At 42.2% G+C, this 15,920-nt stretch overlaps 1 protein-coding gene across 2 annotated transcripts; it reads left to right on the forward strand.

Moving 5' to 3' along the window:
- The first annotated feature begins 52 nt into the window (after positions 1–52).
- Positions 53–5,993, forward strand: LOC118664518 (endogenous retrovirus group V member 1 Env polyprotein-like). Of its 2 annotated transcripts, XM_036324686.1 has the most exons (3): positions 191–323; positions 3,949–5,471; positions 5,579–5,993. In XM_036324686.1, exon 2 carries the CDS (start codon positions 4,369–4,371, stop codon positions 5,434–5,436), a length of 1,068 nt encoding a protein of 355 aa, XP_036180579.1. In that variant the 5' UTR covers positions 191–323; positions 3,949–4,368; the 3' UTR covers positions 5,437–5,471; positions 5,579–5,993. The 2 variants fall into 2 exon arrangements, with proteins under 2 accessions (XP_036180578.1, XP_036180579.1); XM_036324685.1 differs by lacking the exon at positions 191–323 and adding an exon at positions 53–145 and having other exon boundaries at positions 3,949–5,993.
- The last annotated feature ends 9,927 nt before the right edge of the window (positions 5,994–15,920 follow it).

Below are 15,920 nucleotides of genomic sequence, written 5' to 3' on the forward strand. Positions count from 1 at the left end.
AACCGGCCGCCGCTCCTCCGCCGGAAACAAAGCTGAGAGCACGGCCACCTTCCCAGAATGCACTGCAGGACCCTCTCCGCTACGAGTCTCCGGGAACGAAATCGACGAGGCGCGGGCTCCAGGGGCTTCCGGGCAAGAACTTCCGGTTAGATTCCCGCGCGGCGGCGGGAAGGTTTGATTGCTGGGGGCGTGGAGCGCAGCGGGAGCTGGGGACCCCCAGTGCAGAGAGCGTAGAGAGGCTGGGGCCCGGTGTTGGTCTGCGTGTTAAGTTTTACGTGTTTGAAAGTCGTGGAGGAAGGAGAGCTGGAGAAGGCCGGAAAGAGGTAGGGAAGAAAATGAATGGCCCCCCGGGGCTTCCCATTAGAATTCCCCTGGGGATGCTGAGAGTTAACCGCTTACACCTGGAGTAGAAACGTGCCTGGAGAGTTACAAAATAGGCCGCAGTTTGAGAGGGGGAAATAATTGTGCTTATTCCTAGTTAAAATTATCCTTCATAAGTTATTCGCTGCTTTCCCGTTAGCTGTAGATTTCATGAGGGCGACTGTCTTCCACAAGCCTGATAGACACAGGCATGTATGAGCTTAATAAATATTTATGTTATGCCTGAGTGACTGGGGATAAGTAATGTTTATAAGTTAAGAAGTAGTGCCCTGACCCATTTGGCTCAGTGGATAGAGCGGCGGCCTGCGGACTGAAAGGTCCCAGGTTCGATTCCGGCCAAGGGCAAGTACCTTAGTTGCGGGCATATCCCCAGTAGGAGATGTGCAGGAGGCAGCTGATCGATGTTTCTCTCTCATCGATGTTTCTAACTCTCTATCTCTCTCCCTTCCTCTCTGTAAAAAATCAATAAAATATATTTTAAAAAAAAAAGAAACACAGACGAGAGAGAAACATCGATCAGCTGCCTCCTGCACATCTCCTACTGGGGATATGCCCGCAACTAAGGTACTTGCCCTTGGCCGGAATCGAACCTGGGACCTTTCAGTCCGCAGGCCGCCGCTCTATCCACTGAGCCAAACCGGTTTTAGCTCATCTGTGTTTCTAACTCTGTCTCCCTTTCCCTTCCTCTCTGTATAAAATCAATAAAATATATTTAAAAAAAAAAAAGAAGTAGTGGTAGCCCGGCCGGTGTTGCTCAGTGGTTGAGCATCAACCTATGAACCAGGAGGTCACGGATTCGGGTCAGGGTGCATGCCCGGGTTGTGGGCTTGATCCCCAGTAAGGGGCGTGCAGGAGGCAGCCAAGCCATGATTTTTTCACGTCATTGATGTTCCTATCTCTCCCTCTCCCTTCCTCTCTGAAAAAAAAAAAAAAATATATATATATATATATATATATATATATATTTTTTTTTTTTTTAAAGAAGCAATGGTATAACTTCAGTCTCTGAGTACCTCCCCCCCCCCCCAAAAAAAAGTATTGCATTAGTAATAATTCCACCGGGGGAAACATGGATTATTTCCTATTGCAAAACTTTACTTAATTTAAGGAATTATATATACAACTTAAGAATCTTTTCCAGTTTTATTCTGACCAAATATCCAAGTTTTTTTTAACAACTGTATAGAATTATTCAGGAAAAATAAGGATACCTGGTGTTAATCTCTACCAGAACAGAATATACGTGACAGGGTGTGTTGGGGGAGGGGGGTTGAATTTTCAAGAGTAGCCTATTTTTGGCAAGCACAGTCATGTTTAAGATCTAGTGTACTTGACTATGCCAAAATTTGTAAACAGTTTGAATACTTCATTTTCAATTTAATATTTTTCATGGACTCTAGTTGTATTAGTTACTGCGCCTTTAAACATATTTCTCATTTCATCTTTATAAGGTGCTCATACTTCTACAGTTTGGCTGGAGCATTGCAATCCCAGCAGGGCTTATTCACACACTTGAGGGCCAGATGACCTATCATGGGCTCAGCTGCTTGATTCTATTTTGAGCTATAGGTTTATAGTCACTCAGATGACTCTGTACCATGCATCTCTCTTCTTCTTATATTAGCAGGCTGGTCAGAGTATATTCTTTTTATGGCAATGGCAGAGGTACAAGAGATAAGCCTTCCCTGGCTGGTGTGGCTCAGTTGGTTCTGTGTCGTCCCCTGCTGGTTTGATATCCAGTCAAGGCACATGCCCGGGTTGTGGGCTCCACCCCCAATAGGGGGCATGCAGGAGGCAGCTGATGGATGTTTCTCTCTCATCGATGTTACTCTCTCTCATCTTCTCTCTGAAATCAATAAAAACATTTTAAATAGAGGCAAGCCTTGCCTGCATTACATGCCAACATCCACAAGTTCCAAGGCCAAGCCCAAAAGTCAAGGGTGGGACATGGGAATACACTGAGCTTTCTTACTTGGGGAAACTGTAGAGTAGCATGGAAAGGGGTGTGGATGAAGGGAGGACCAGAGCCAACAATCTGTCATACATGCAAAATAATCTAGTTACATTCCCGTCTCATACCATAAATAAAAATAAACTCTAAATGTTTTCAAGATCTAAGTGAAAAAAGAGTGAAGTCTTCTGTAGACTCAGATACATGTGAGAATGCTACAGGCAGATCATTTACCTAAAGAAACAGCAGTTATACACTGCAAGGGACACCAAAAAGGTCATGACGAAATAACTCAAGGAAACAAATATGCTGATAAAGCTGCAAAAGCAGCCACCACGTCTATGGATATATAATTAGGAGCATTAATTTCACCCTTACCTACAGAATTGCCAATCCCTAAATATACCCAAAAAGAAATAGAATGGGCATCGCAACACAGGCACATCAAAAGACCAATGGGATGGTTCAAATCAGAGGGAGTCCATGTCCTCCTGCCCTCCATGACTCTTGTCACCCGGGGGGAGAGAATATGGTCCTGATATGCAAAAAACTTTTTGCCAGTAAGGGCTTACACAAAACGATTTGACAGGTCTGCATTATGTGCCTAAAATAACCCCCAATGATCTCAATCTCCACCTGTACTAGTCCAACTTATACAGAGAAGGAGCAACTATCCAGAGCAAGATTGGCAAATAGATTTTACTCAACTATCTCCATGTCAAGACTATAAATGCCTACTAATCTTCATAGATATTTTCACTGGGTGGATTGAGACCTATCCCACCAGGACTGAGAAAGCACAAGAGGTAGCAGAAATACTCTTAAAAGAAGAAAATACAATTCCTCAATTTGGACTCCCTCAGTTTCTGCAAAGTGATAATGAACCTGGATTTACTTTGCAGGTCACATGATTAGTTAGCAAAGCCCTAGGAATAAAATAGCATCTTCACTCTGCTTGGAGGCCACAGTCCTCCAGGAAGGTAGAAAGGCAAATCAAACAATAAAGAAAACTCTTGGCAAACTTTGCCAAGAAACTGCCCTTAAATGTTTAGATTTACTACCTATAGCCCTCCTCCAAATTGAAACTGTCCCCACAACTCAATTACAGTTAAGCACCTTTGGATCATGACATGGACGGCCATTTCTATACTCTACTTATAACAGATCCTGAATCCACCAAACTCCTACCATATGTCACCTCCATAGCTAAGTTTCAACAAGCAATATAATATTTTGGATAAAGAAGAACTCCAGCCGAAGCCGGTTTGGCTCAGTGGATGGAGCGTCGGCCTGCGGACTGAAGGGTCCCAGGTTCGATTCCAGTCAAGGGCATGTACCTGGGTTGCGGGCACATCCCCAGTGGGAGATGTGCAGGAGGCAGCTGATCGATGTTTCTAACTCTATCTCTCTCCCTTCCTCTCTGTAAAAAATCAATAAAATATATTTAAAAAAAAAAAAAAAGAACTCCAGGTTCTGAACAGAACTCCAGGGGCTCCCAATCTTTATATCTGCCAGGATCACAGATATACATTAAAACCTGGAAAGAAGGAATCCAGGATTGCAATTAACACCCCTATGGGAAGGGCCTTTTACTGTCCTGTTCTCCACTTCCACAGCAGTCAACGTTGCTGTCATCTCAAGTTGGATACATCACATATGAGTAAAGCTTATTACAACTCTACTAACCACAAGTAAAGCCTTTTGCAACTCTACTAACCCATCTGAGCCTGAGAAATCAAGCAAGACGTGGGAATGCGAACCAATTGAAAACTTTGTTCAAGAAAAAGACAACCCTCAGATAAGTTTACTTCTCAATTTTTGTTATTATTTATAAATTTTTTAATATTCTTTTGGTTTGGCCTTCTACTCCTCTGCTGTCTTACAATTCCTCCATCCTCCCTGTAAAAACCCTTCTCAGAATTACTCTTTATTAGATCAGTAATCCTTTCTAAAACTCTTCTCGGCTGCTTACTTATTTGTGCACTACCCGCCACTCCATTCAAGGCTTGCTTAGACCTTTTCTACAGTTTTACACAATGAATAATTTCCTTCTATTCCTATTCCTGGCTTCACAAGTCCCTTTAGTACTAGGCACAATAAACACCGTTCTAAAACCAGAACCACAACCATGGGACCAAAACTCACTAATTAGGATTACCAAGGCTATAGCGTCGGGGAACATCACTAATTGCTGGGTCTGTCACAAGCACCCACAAGCTATAGGCCCCACACAATATTTAGCTAAGCCAGAGAACAAATTCGGTAATGAAACCTGGCGCTCAGAGCTAGCGTATATTTCCAAACCAAGTACATATGCCACCCTTTTCATTCTGGTTAACATAACTACCTCTCCATCTATCTGCCTATATACTGCAACATCGAAACATAAGCCTGCTCGTCCGGGAAAAGAGTTTCCTGTCTGCAACAAAACTAAGACTGCTCTATGCAAACTTAGAGCCTTATATTATTCCATGTTGTGGCCAGCGAATATTTCCTCATGTAGCACCATTGTTCCTATGGTTTTAACTAGCACCTCCAACACAGTCTGTGCTCCTGAGGGAATGGTTTACATATGCGCATATTCCATGAATAGGACGGCAGGCATTGGTTCAGTACACACCACCCCCACGGGATACATGGCCACTTCATGCCTAAATCCCTATCTCATTTATGGAATGTGCACCTTAGGATATTTAACTCCTAGCCTGGCTGTCTACAACGAAACATCAACACCTTCCCAGCATAAGCGGAGACTCCTAGACAACCCCTTAACTTGGAAAAGAAAGTCCCTTACTTCCCTTGTTCCCTGGGCAGGATACATGGAACATGAATTCATCCTTCCTAATCTCACAACTGAATTAGAAAAGCTCTCAAGTGAAACAGGGGGAGCCCTCCATGAACTACAACAGTCCCTCAACTCATTAACAAATATAGGCTTAGACAGTCGTATTGCCCTGGACTATCTTTCAGCTGCAGAAGGAGGAGTCTGTGCTATTCGAAATACTACATGTTGCACCTACATCAATAACTCCGCTAAAGTAGAAACAAGAATACGTGAGATTCTAAACCACGCAACCTGGTTAAAGAATCTAAGAGAATCCTAACTGGCAACCTCACTTGCTTAGAATTGGAAAAATTGGTATGGTCTCTCCTTGGACCCCTTATAATCCCTCTCCTTATCGTACTAGGGATACTACTATTTGGTCCCTGTTCATTTAACCTACTTGTAAAATTTGTCTTTTCCAGATTACAGCAATTCCACCTCAGATAACGTTCATCGGTGTTTTCAACCTTTCCAAACACCCCCGCAGAAATAGCTCAACATCCTGATCAAGCTGGCCAACGGTTCCAAGAACCTTATGCTTTGCCCTGACAGATAGCAAGAGAATGAGACCCAATCCCAACTTCGCCCATTTGTCAGCAGGAAGTAGCCAGATGATTGTCTACGTCCATAATCCCCCAATGAATTGGGTGTCAAACTCTTGAGCGGGGGGAATGTTAGAGTAGGCAGGTAGATAAGAGCAGGGCAAACTGATCAAAGACCATGCTTAAGTAAATGGGGAAGGAGGGACAGAAAGCTAAAAACAGCCATCAAATTTAGACAAAAACAGGAAGGAGGGCACCAAGAGGGCAAATCTTGCAAAAACACCTTCGAACAAATTCCAGCCCCTCAACTAAGGGGTGAATGGTACAATAAGATTAAGGCAGCCGAAACTGGTTTGGCTCAGTGGATAGAGCGTCGGCCTGCAGACTGAAAGGTCCCGGGTTCAATTCCGGTTAAGGGCATGTACCTGGGTTGTGGGCACATCCCCAGTGGGAGATGTGCAGGAGGCAGCTGATCGATGTTTCTCTCTCATCGATGTTTCTAACTCTCTATCCCTCTCCCTTCCTCTCTGTAAAAAATCAATAAAATATATTTAAAAAAAAAAAAGAAGAAGAAGAAGATTAAGGCAGAAAAAGGGAGGGGCAAGCATAAGATAAAAAGCCTGGAACTAGGCCCATTCTGGGGCACTGGAACCTAGCTGGAGTTGCCCATCCAAGAGTCCCTTAGGTGTACTTTCACTTCAAATTAAACTTTGCCTTTTTGCCCTAGCCAGTTTGGCTCAGTGGATAGAGCGCCGGCCTTCGAACTGAAAGATCCCAGGTTCCATTCCAGTCAAGGACACATGCCCGGGTTGTGGGCTTGATCCCCAATGGTGGACTTGCAGGAGGCAGCTGGTCCATGATTCTGTCTCATCATGGATATTTCTTCCTCTCTGAAATCAATAAAAATATATTTTAAACAAACAAAACAAAAAAACTTTGCCTTTTCTATCTTGTGTTGAATTCTTTCCTCTGAGAAGTAAATACCTGATCTCCAGCGCTGCTGACAAGACTAAATCCTGCTTAAAGGGAAGTGTTCCATGAAAAAGACTTGAGGTTTCATGGAGCTCAAATCTTCTGAAGGAAGGAACTGAACTCCCATGTTTCAGGGCTGAGGAGACAGATCTGCCAGGCTCTCAATTCAAACCTCAGAAGAGGCACGTGGAATAACAGACTGTAAGCAGAGGTGGCCTGAGCCTTATTTAAAATGCAACCCAACCCCAACCCAGCTCAATATCTAATTGAATTGAGGTAATCAGTCTCTCCATCTGCCTAACAAAAGAGTGAAAGATACCATCTAGAACACATAATATATAGTATATAATAATAGTAGTAGTAGATAGTAAAGAGGCAGGAAAGAGTGACTGGTAATCAGAAGCAAAAACAAATAATAGGAACACATTCATGTGTGATCAAACCATTCGAAATGGGAGGCAAGGACTATAAAATAATGTGTTAAAGGAAAGAGGAAAATGGATGAAATGATGGGAGTTTGAACAGAAAATTACAATCTATAAAAAAAAATGTGCATCTAGCCTGGCCAGTGTGGTTCAGTGGTTGAGCGTGAACCCTTGAATCAGGTCATGGTTCCATTCCTTTCCATTCCTGGTTGGGGGATGGGGGCCGTGGGAGGCAGCCGATGGATGCTTCTCATTATTTATGTTTCTATCACTCCCTCTCTGAACTCAATAAAAACATCTTTTTAAATGTACATTCTAGGCTAAAAAATGTTGACATTAATAACCCATGGAATAGATTTACTAAGAGATTTGACATAGCAAGAATAGGGTCAGTGAACTCAAAGACTGGTCAATGGAAAAACACAGAACAGAACAGCAAAAGATAATTTGGGATACCCATTCAAAATTCTTATAGACATTAAAAGGCTAATAAGGGAATACTATAAATTCCCTTTCCTGCTTCCTCTGGTCACAAATACCATTCCTGCTTCCTCTGGTCACAAATACCATTTTTTGTTAATTTTAGTCCCTTACACCCCGCACTGCAATGCAGTTCTTCATAGCCGGGACCAGCCTCCAGATGAAAGGCCAAGGGCAAAGAGAGAAAAATGGGACCATAGAAGGCCCATTTCCTGGTTCATCTGGAAACATTTTTCTGGTTTTTCTCTTGGTATTACAGATGTTTAGCCTTTGGGCAGGGCTGAGAGAAAAAAGAGAAAACAGGAAAAGAAAATGGAGACTGTCACACCATGACTGCTGGGGCTCCCTTTCCTGGTTCTTTGGCCAGTAAGGACTGTCAGTAATATTTACTGTCCATGCCAGTTGCATAGTGTGACATAGGCTGCCTCGGGTCAAATTCAGGAGATAGAGGAAAGAAAAAGCAAGAAACTCATAATCATATTATTCATTCTTCAAGTTCTGATTTCCCTCTTCAGCCTGCCTGCTATGGCTTAATTTTCAAGAGTGTTCTGAGAGTTGCGTTTTGCATTTTGTCCAATGTGTTGTATTTTGTAATTGTGATAGAAATAGGCTGTTGTCAGCTTATTGCATCTTGGCCAGTACCAGAAGCTCATGTCTTCTTTTCAATTTTTGTATTTATGATATGCAGATTCCTTTAATGTACAGTACCTTTTTGGGATAATACTAATAATATTTACCCTTGTTTATTTTATAAGTACCGCGCACTAACCGATTGTGCCACTGGAGCTCCGACCCTTGTTTATTTTAATTATTTGTTCGTATGTCAGCCAGAGTCCCCACTAGACTGAGCTCTGCTGGGGCAGAGACTGCCGGAAGCCAATTCTAGCATGTCATAATTTCAAGAGTTTCATCAAAAGGTTGATGGAATTTGGGGACTCAACAAGGGCTGAGTCACATATGTAGTCACCTGTTGGGAATGGCTGATGGCATTTCCCCAAACCTGAAAAGGGATGATTGCTGACTGCCAGACAGCTCAGGGCATCTTAATCCAAATGCTATTGCCTCCTACTGGCCAAACACCTGAACAGCCGTAGGCTAATTCCCCCATTCTGACAATGGACTCTGTACCAAACCCTGACCCTATGAAGTGTATATCTCTGCCTCGACTCAGGACAAGTTGTGTTAATAAAAAGCATGCGATCCTGAGACGAGGAGAACTTAGATCTTAGTTTCCTTTAAACTAGGCTCCTCTGACCCCCAAATGCCTTTCAAAATTATATTTCATCTCTGGACTCCTATTTAATCTACGCACAGCCTTCTCCAGATTTCCTGAACCCTTCTTTTTTTTTTTTTTTTTAAATATATTTTATTGATTTTTTACAGAGAGGAAGAGAGAGAGAGATAGAGAGTTAGAAACATTGATGAGAGAGAAACATCGATCAGCTGCCTCCTGCACATCCCCCACTGGGGAAGTGCCCACAACCCAGGTACATGCCCTTGACCGGAATCGAACCCGGGACCTTTCAGTCCGCAGGCCGATGCTCTATCCACTGAGCCAAACCGGTTTCGGCTCCTGAACCCTTCTTGATGCCGGAACAAGAATCCCGGCAAGAGACCATGTCTTATTCATCTTTGTATATTCACAATGCCTGGCACATTGATGATGCTCAGTAAATTGCTGATAAATGATAAAACAGGCCACACAGAGGCTTCACAGATAACCTAAAAGGAAGCTGGAGTTCTAAAACCAAAAGCAAATGGGAGTCTGCTTGTAGATATACTGTAGCGGCAAATACTAGGTTTGCTAATGCAACTAACCCCAAGCATTAAGTCAGTCTTCTTTGCTGTAGTTAACACACTTCAGAAAAACAGAACGTTTCAGAAACACAGAACGTATTAGAGAAAAAGGGCCAAAGGTAGGAAGGAGTTCCAGGATTTGACCAGTGACTATTCCAGATTTTCTGTGGAAAACTCAGTTTTTAATAGTTTTTAATTGCCTTTATGTCTATCAGACTGTGTTCTCATTTTAGGTTTGGAAAGATGATTTAAATGCATCTGGTCTTTAAGCGTTTTGAACATGTGTCTGTCAGCAAAATGTATTTCAGCTGACATCCCTAACAATGTATTTTAAGAAGTGTACACAAATATAGAAATTAAAACAGGTGAAATAAAATATGTGGACAGACCTCCTAATATTCCTGTTCTCCTTGGAACAGCCTGTACCCTTGCTGTGGTTCATGCACTCCTCTGTGGAGAAAACTAATGGGAGGGTAAAGGCTGTATTCGAACTCTAGTCAGGGGAGAGGCCCTGGACTTTTTCAGAGAACCTCCCCCCGCGCACTCCCAATGTGAAATCAGATGGGAAGCAAGCAGCCTTAGAGTGGGACCCTAGCTAACTCACTGTAGAAGTATTTTAGCAGAGCAGCACTTCTCAGCGTAGGTCCTTAAAGTAACTTCTAGAGACCTCAGGTGTGAAGGCAACAGGCAAGCCTATAGGATCCCATCTCCTGGCTTCCTGTCTGCAACAGGTTCTTAGTCCACTTTGCATTAGTTCTACCTTCACTTTTCTTCCTCACTGAATGCAGCACCCCCTGCCTGTTAATACTCTTTTTTTCAGGGCCAAATCTTCAACCTTTACCTACACTTCTTTGATTTTTCTCATCACTGCATTATGGTGGGGACTTGAAAAGTAAGCTGGTCTCTTCTTTAATAATATGCCTCATAGGAATTCACTAGTATTTAAGACAAAAAAATTGGTATAGCATGATTCAATCTTAACTTAATACATAGATATTCCAATACATTTCATAGAAAAACATCATACAGTATATTTCATTAACATTTTTCCATCCTCCCCAAAGCAAATAGGATATCCTCACCCAACATTATCATAAATGGAGGTCACTGAACATACAATGGATAACTCCTCTTAGGAAAAAAATGGTATTATATCTAGGATGTCAATATATCAGAAGAGAATCCTAACAAGTCAAAAGAACAATAGGGAAATATTTAATATAAAAATAACTGAGTATTAAATTAATTACTAAATCACCATAATTCTTTAGTATAAACTTAAAGATATTTTAAGAAAATATGTGAGAAATTATGTACAAAAGACCATACTTCAAAAGAGGAGATTCATGATACTATGTCCTTCACTTTATTTATTTTTTAAATATGTTTTTATTTATTTTTAGGGAGAGAAAGGGAGAGGGAGAGAGAGATAGAAACATCAAGCCCTGGCTGGTTTGGCTCAGTGGATAGAACATCGGCCTGAGGACCAAAGGGACCCAGTTTCAATTCCGGTCAAGGGCATGTACCTTGGTTGCAGGCTCCTCCCTGGCCCACGCCCTGGTCGGGGCACGTGCAGGAGAGGGGAGGGGGGGCAATCAATATGTTTCTCTCTGTCTTTCCCTCTCTCTTCCACTCTCTCTAAAAATCAATGGAAAAATATCCTCGGATAAGGATTAAAAGAATAATAATAAACATCAATGATGAGAGCGAGTCATGGGTCAGCTGCCTCCTGCACGCCCCCTACTGGAGATTAAGCCTGCAACCCCGGGCGAATCAAACTGTGACCTTTTGCTGCATGGGCTGTCATTCAACCAACTGAGCCAAACCGGCCAGTGTTTAACTTTACATTTGAGTTAAAAAAATAACAACAAACATCTGTGTATTCACACCTACCATAGGAAATAAAACATTACTGATATAGTTAAAGCTCCTTTGTACTCTTCCCAGTTCACATCTCTCACCCTCCTCCTAGAAATAACCAGGACTTATCATTTCCATGTATTTTTTTTTTAACATCGTTTTCTTCCACTTATTTATGCATTCACTGATTTATTCTTGTATGTGCTCTGACTGGAGATCAAGCCTGCAACGTTGGTGTATCAAGGTGACCCTCTAACCAACTGAGCTACCTGCCAGGACACCATGTGTTCCTCTTTAAATCAGTAACCTATTGTTGTGAAATAGAGCACCCTAAAAGTCACAGTTTTAAAACTGAAGTCATGCATAGGAAGCATGAAGCATCAATGGGGGTTGGCTGAACGAAGCTGAGCTTCCATTCTCTCTCAGACACTGATTGCCCAGTAGTCCTCCCCTATCTTAACTCATTAGTACCTTCAAGGAGGTACTTTTCTATTTTTCCAGCTTTTAAAATTGCCTCTAGTGAGATGATTTGTCTGAATTATCTAATCTGCCATTACTAGAAATAGAATCTTAACATTTAACACTGGCCATTGTTTTTTTTTCTCTTTTCTCCCAAATGTCAGTTCATAACTTCTGCCTATTTTACTATTGGGTGTTTGTCTTTTCTTTGTTGATTTGGGAATGTCTTTCTTTTTATTGTTAATCCTCACCCAAAAATATTTTTCCATTGATTTTTAGAGTGGGAGGGAGGGAGAGAAACACACAGAGAGAAACATTGATTGGTTGCCTCACACACAAGCCCGACAAGGGCCGGGATCCAGCCTGGAACCGAGGTACATTCCCTTAACCAGAATTGAAGCTGGGGCCCTTCAGTCCACAGGCCAACCCTCTATCCACGGAGCCAAACTGGCTAGGGCTGGAGATGTTCTTAATGCATTCTGAATACAAGCTGAATTTCATCAGCTATGTTTTGAAACATCAGCTATTCTCTCAGATTGTGGTCTGCTTTCTTCCTTTTTGAGCCATAGTTTGACAAACGAAAGTTTTACATTTTAATGTTGTCAGATCAGATTTATCTATCTCTTCTCTAATAGTTTGTGCCTAATATTCTTTAGGAAATACTTCCATATACCTAAATCATAAAGATATTCCCTTATACTTCCTGCTAAAACTTTAAAAATAATTAATATTTACATTTAAATTTTTAATTCACCTAGTATTGAGTCCAATCTAGTTTTATTTTTCCATATTAATAACTGGTTGTGGCAGCACTACTATATTCGAATACATTTTCCTTTCCTCATTGATCTACAATGCCACCTGTCAAAAAAAAATCATGTGAGTATCTTTTCTGGCCTTGGTTTTATGTTCTGTTGGTTTGATTGTCCTTCACTGTGCCAAAATTGCACTGTCTTACTTTTCATAAGTTTACTTGTATACATTTTGATATCTATATATCAAATACCCCTAATCTAGTTGTCTTGAAAATTGTCTTTACTTATATTGGTCCTTTGCTATCTCATATATTTTAGAATCAACTGGTTTCTATGAAAAGCCTGACTGGGATTAGACTGGCATGAGTTGAATTTATAGTGTTTTAAATATATATATATATTAAACATCAGTGATGAGAGTGAATCATGGATCGGCTGCCTCCTGCATGCCCCCTACTGGAGATTATATATATATATATATATATATACTAGAGGCCCGGTGCACAAAAATTTGTGCACTTAGGGGGGGTCCCTCAGCCTGGCCTATGCCCTCTTGCAGTCTGGGACCCCTTGGGGGATGACCACCAGCTGGTTTAGGCCTGCTCCCTGGGGAATTGGGCCTAAGCTGGCAGTCAGACATCACTCTGGCAGCCCAGGAGCCCACAGGGGATGTCCAATTGCCAGTGGGGAGCAGGCCTCAGCTGCAGTTGGACATCCTTAGCGCTGCTGAGGAGGCGGAAGAGGCTCCTACTACCACCGCTGTACTGGCAGCCATCAGCCTGGCTTGTGGCTGAGCAGAGCTCCCCCTGTGGGAGGGCACTGACCACCAGGAGGCAGCTCCTGCATTGAGCGTCTGCCCCCTGGTGGTCAGTGTGTGTCATAGTGACCAGTCATTCCCAGTCTTTCTGCTATTAGGGTCAGTTTGCATATTACCCTTTTATTATATAGGACAAAGGCCTGGTGCATGGATGGGGGCCAGGTGGTTTGCCCTGAAGGGTGTCCCGGATCAGGGTGGAGGTCCCCACTGGGGTGCCTGGCCAGCCTGGGTGAGGGGCTGATGGCTATTTGCAGGCTGGTCAAGCCCCCCCCCCCAGTGGAGACCCTCACCCCATGGAGGTTTGGCCAGCCTGGGTGAGGGGCTGGTGGCTGTTTCCAGGCTGGCCACACCCCCTTTAGGGTGGGGAGTCCCAACTGGGGTGCCTGGCCAGTCTGGGTGAGGGGCTGAGGGCTATTTTCAGGCTGGCCAAGCCCCCCAGCGACGGAAGCTCCCAGCCTCTCCTTTTTTATTATTTTTTATTCTGGGATTTATTTACCTTCTATAATTGAAACTTTGTTGCCTTCAGTGGAGCTCAGCGCCGGCCGGAAGCTTCGCTTCCTCCATCACTGGAGCAACCAAGCCTCCTGCTCGCTTCAGCTCCATCTTGGTTGGGTTAATTTGCATATAGTCGCTCTGATTGGCTGGTAGGTGTGGCTTAAGGCATAGCAAAGGTATGGTCAATTTGCATGTTTTTTTTTTTATTAGATTAAAATTGATTTCAGAGAGAAAGTGAGAGGAGCGATAGAAACATCGACAATGAGAGAGAATCATTAATTGGCTGCCTCCTGCATGACCCCATTTGGAGATGGAGCCCACAACCCGAGCATATTCCTTAATGGGGAATTGAACTGTGACCTCCTGGTTCATGTGTTGATGTGCAACCACTGAGCCACACCAGCTGGGCTGAATTTATAGTTTTTTTTTGTTTTTTTTAAAAAATATATTTTATTGATTTTTTACAGAGAAGAAGGTAGAGAGATAGAGTTAGAAACATCGATGAGAGAGAAACATCGATCAGCTGCCTCCTGCACATCTCCTACTGGGGATGTGCCCGCAACCCAGGTACATGCCCTTGACCGGAATCGAACCAGGGACCTCTCAGTCCGCAGGCCGATGCTCCATCCACTGAGCCAAACCGGCTTCGGCGAATTTATAGTTTTGAGAAGAATTGATACTTTTATGAGATTGCATCTTCCTAGTTATAACTATTTTTTGGAACTTCTAAGTTTTCAACAGTTTTACTATTTTATTCATAAAAGTTATAAGTGATTTTGTTAAATAAAAATATTACTATGCACTTTTGATAACATTGTAATTGATATCTTTTTCACATTTACATTTTTAATTGTTTCTTGTTAGTTATGTACTAGTAGAAATACAAACCTTTGTATACTGATTTTATATTTAGGAACCTTTTTGAACTAATAATTTCACTATAGATTGTCTTGTTTTCTAAGAGGTCAATCATGTTTTCTGCTAAAGAGCTTATTTTTTTCTACCTTTTCATTAATTACACCTACTCTTTCATTCCTGTCCTTTTTCCTGGTTGAAATGCCAATGGTTAATGTATGAGAATCTGATTGTGTTCACAGCGGCCTCCTTGCTGGTTCTTGAACATACTGAGTGCTCTTCTGCCTCTGGGGCTTTTATCTGCCAGGAAAGATGTTTTTCCAAATAACTTCATGGTTCACTCATTTCTTTCAATCAAGTCTTTGCACAAATGTCTCTTTACCAGAGGCTTTCCCTGATCTCCCTATATAAAATGTTAACGTAGAGTCCGATTCCATTTTTGATGTTTGACTGCTTACAGCTATTAAGCCCTACCCCTTCTGCTCCACATTTGGGCAGCTGATAAGAAAGTGTGGGTACTCTTTCCTTCAACACCCGTGGGAAATTCAAACTGCATGAAGAACCATCATTCTGGCTCCTTCCCCTAACCACCATAAACCGCCCCTGTTCCCAGCCAGTCTCCTTCCCCTGTTCTCTCAAGCCATTTTTTAACTTGCTTGGGAGCTGCCCTGCTTTCCCCATAAAGCCTCATTATGCAACCAGTAAACCCTTTCATATCGTGTGTGTGTGTGTGTGTGTGTGTGGAGAGAGAGAGAGAGTGAGTGAGAGAGAGAGAGAGAGAGAGAGAGAGAATTTCATCTGAACCAAATTTTGGGTGGGGAATTCATTCTGTCTCAGTGTAGGATGGCCACAACAAAATAGCATCCACTTTTATAATGCATCCAATGCTTGCTTTATTTTTCTTCATAGCACTTACCATCATCTGACATATTATATACTTGCTTATTATTTGTCATGATTGAATGATAGATCCCAGTATTTAGTGAAGTATCTGGCATAATCATCCACCCACCCATTCATTCATTCAACCAATATTTATGGAGTGCCTCCTTTTCCAGGCACTAGTGCCTTAGTGCTATAATAGTGACCAAAGCCCTTGCCCTCATAGAGCTTACATTCCAGAGGGCAGGGTAGGTATTCAATACATATTTGTTGAATGAATGAATAATAATATTTTTTTTCCCTTAGGTAGAATGTTAGAAAGAAACACAAGTCATATTATGAATATAAATTTTTAATCACTCTTTAAAGATATATTTTTATTGATTTCAGAGAGGAAGGGAGAGGGAGAGAGATAGAAACATCAA

Source organism: Myotis myotis, unplaced genomic scaffold (genome assembly GCF_014108235.1).
Source record: "Myotis myotis isolate mMyoMyo1 unplaced genomic scaffold, mMyoMyo1.p scaffold_m19_p_10, whole genome shotgun sequence".
Lineage (NCBI taxonomy): Eukaryota > Metazoa > Chordata > Mammalia > Chiroptera > Vespertilionidae > Myotis > Myotis myotis.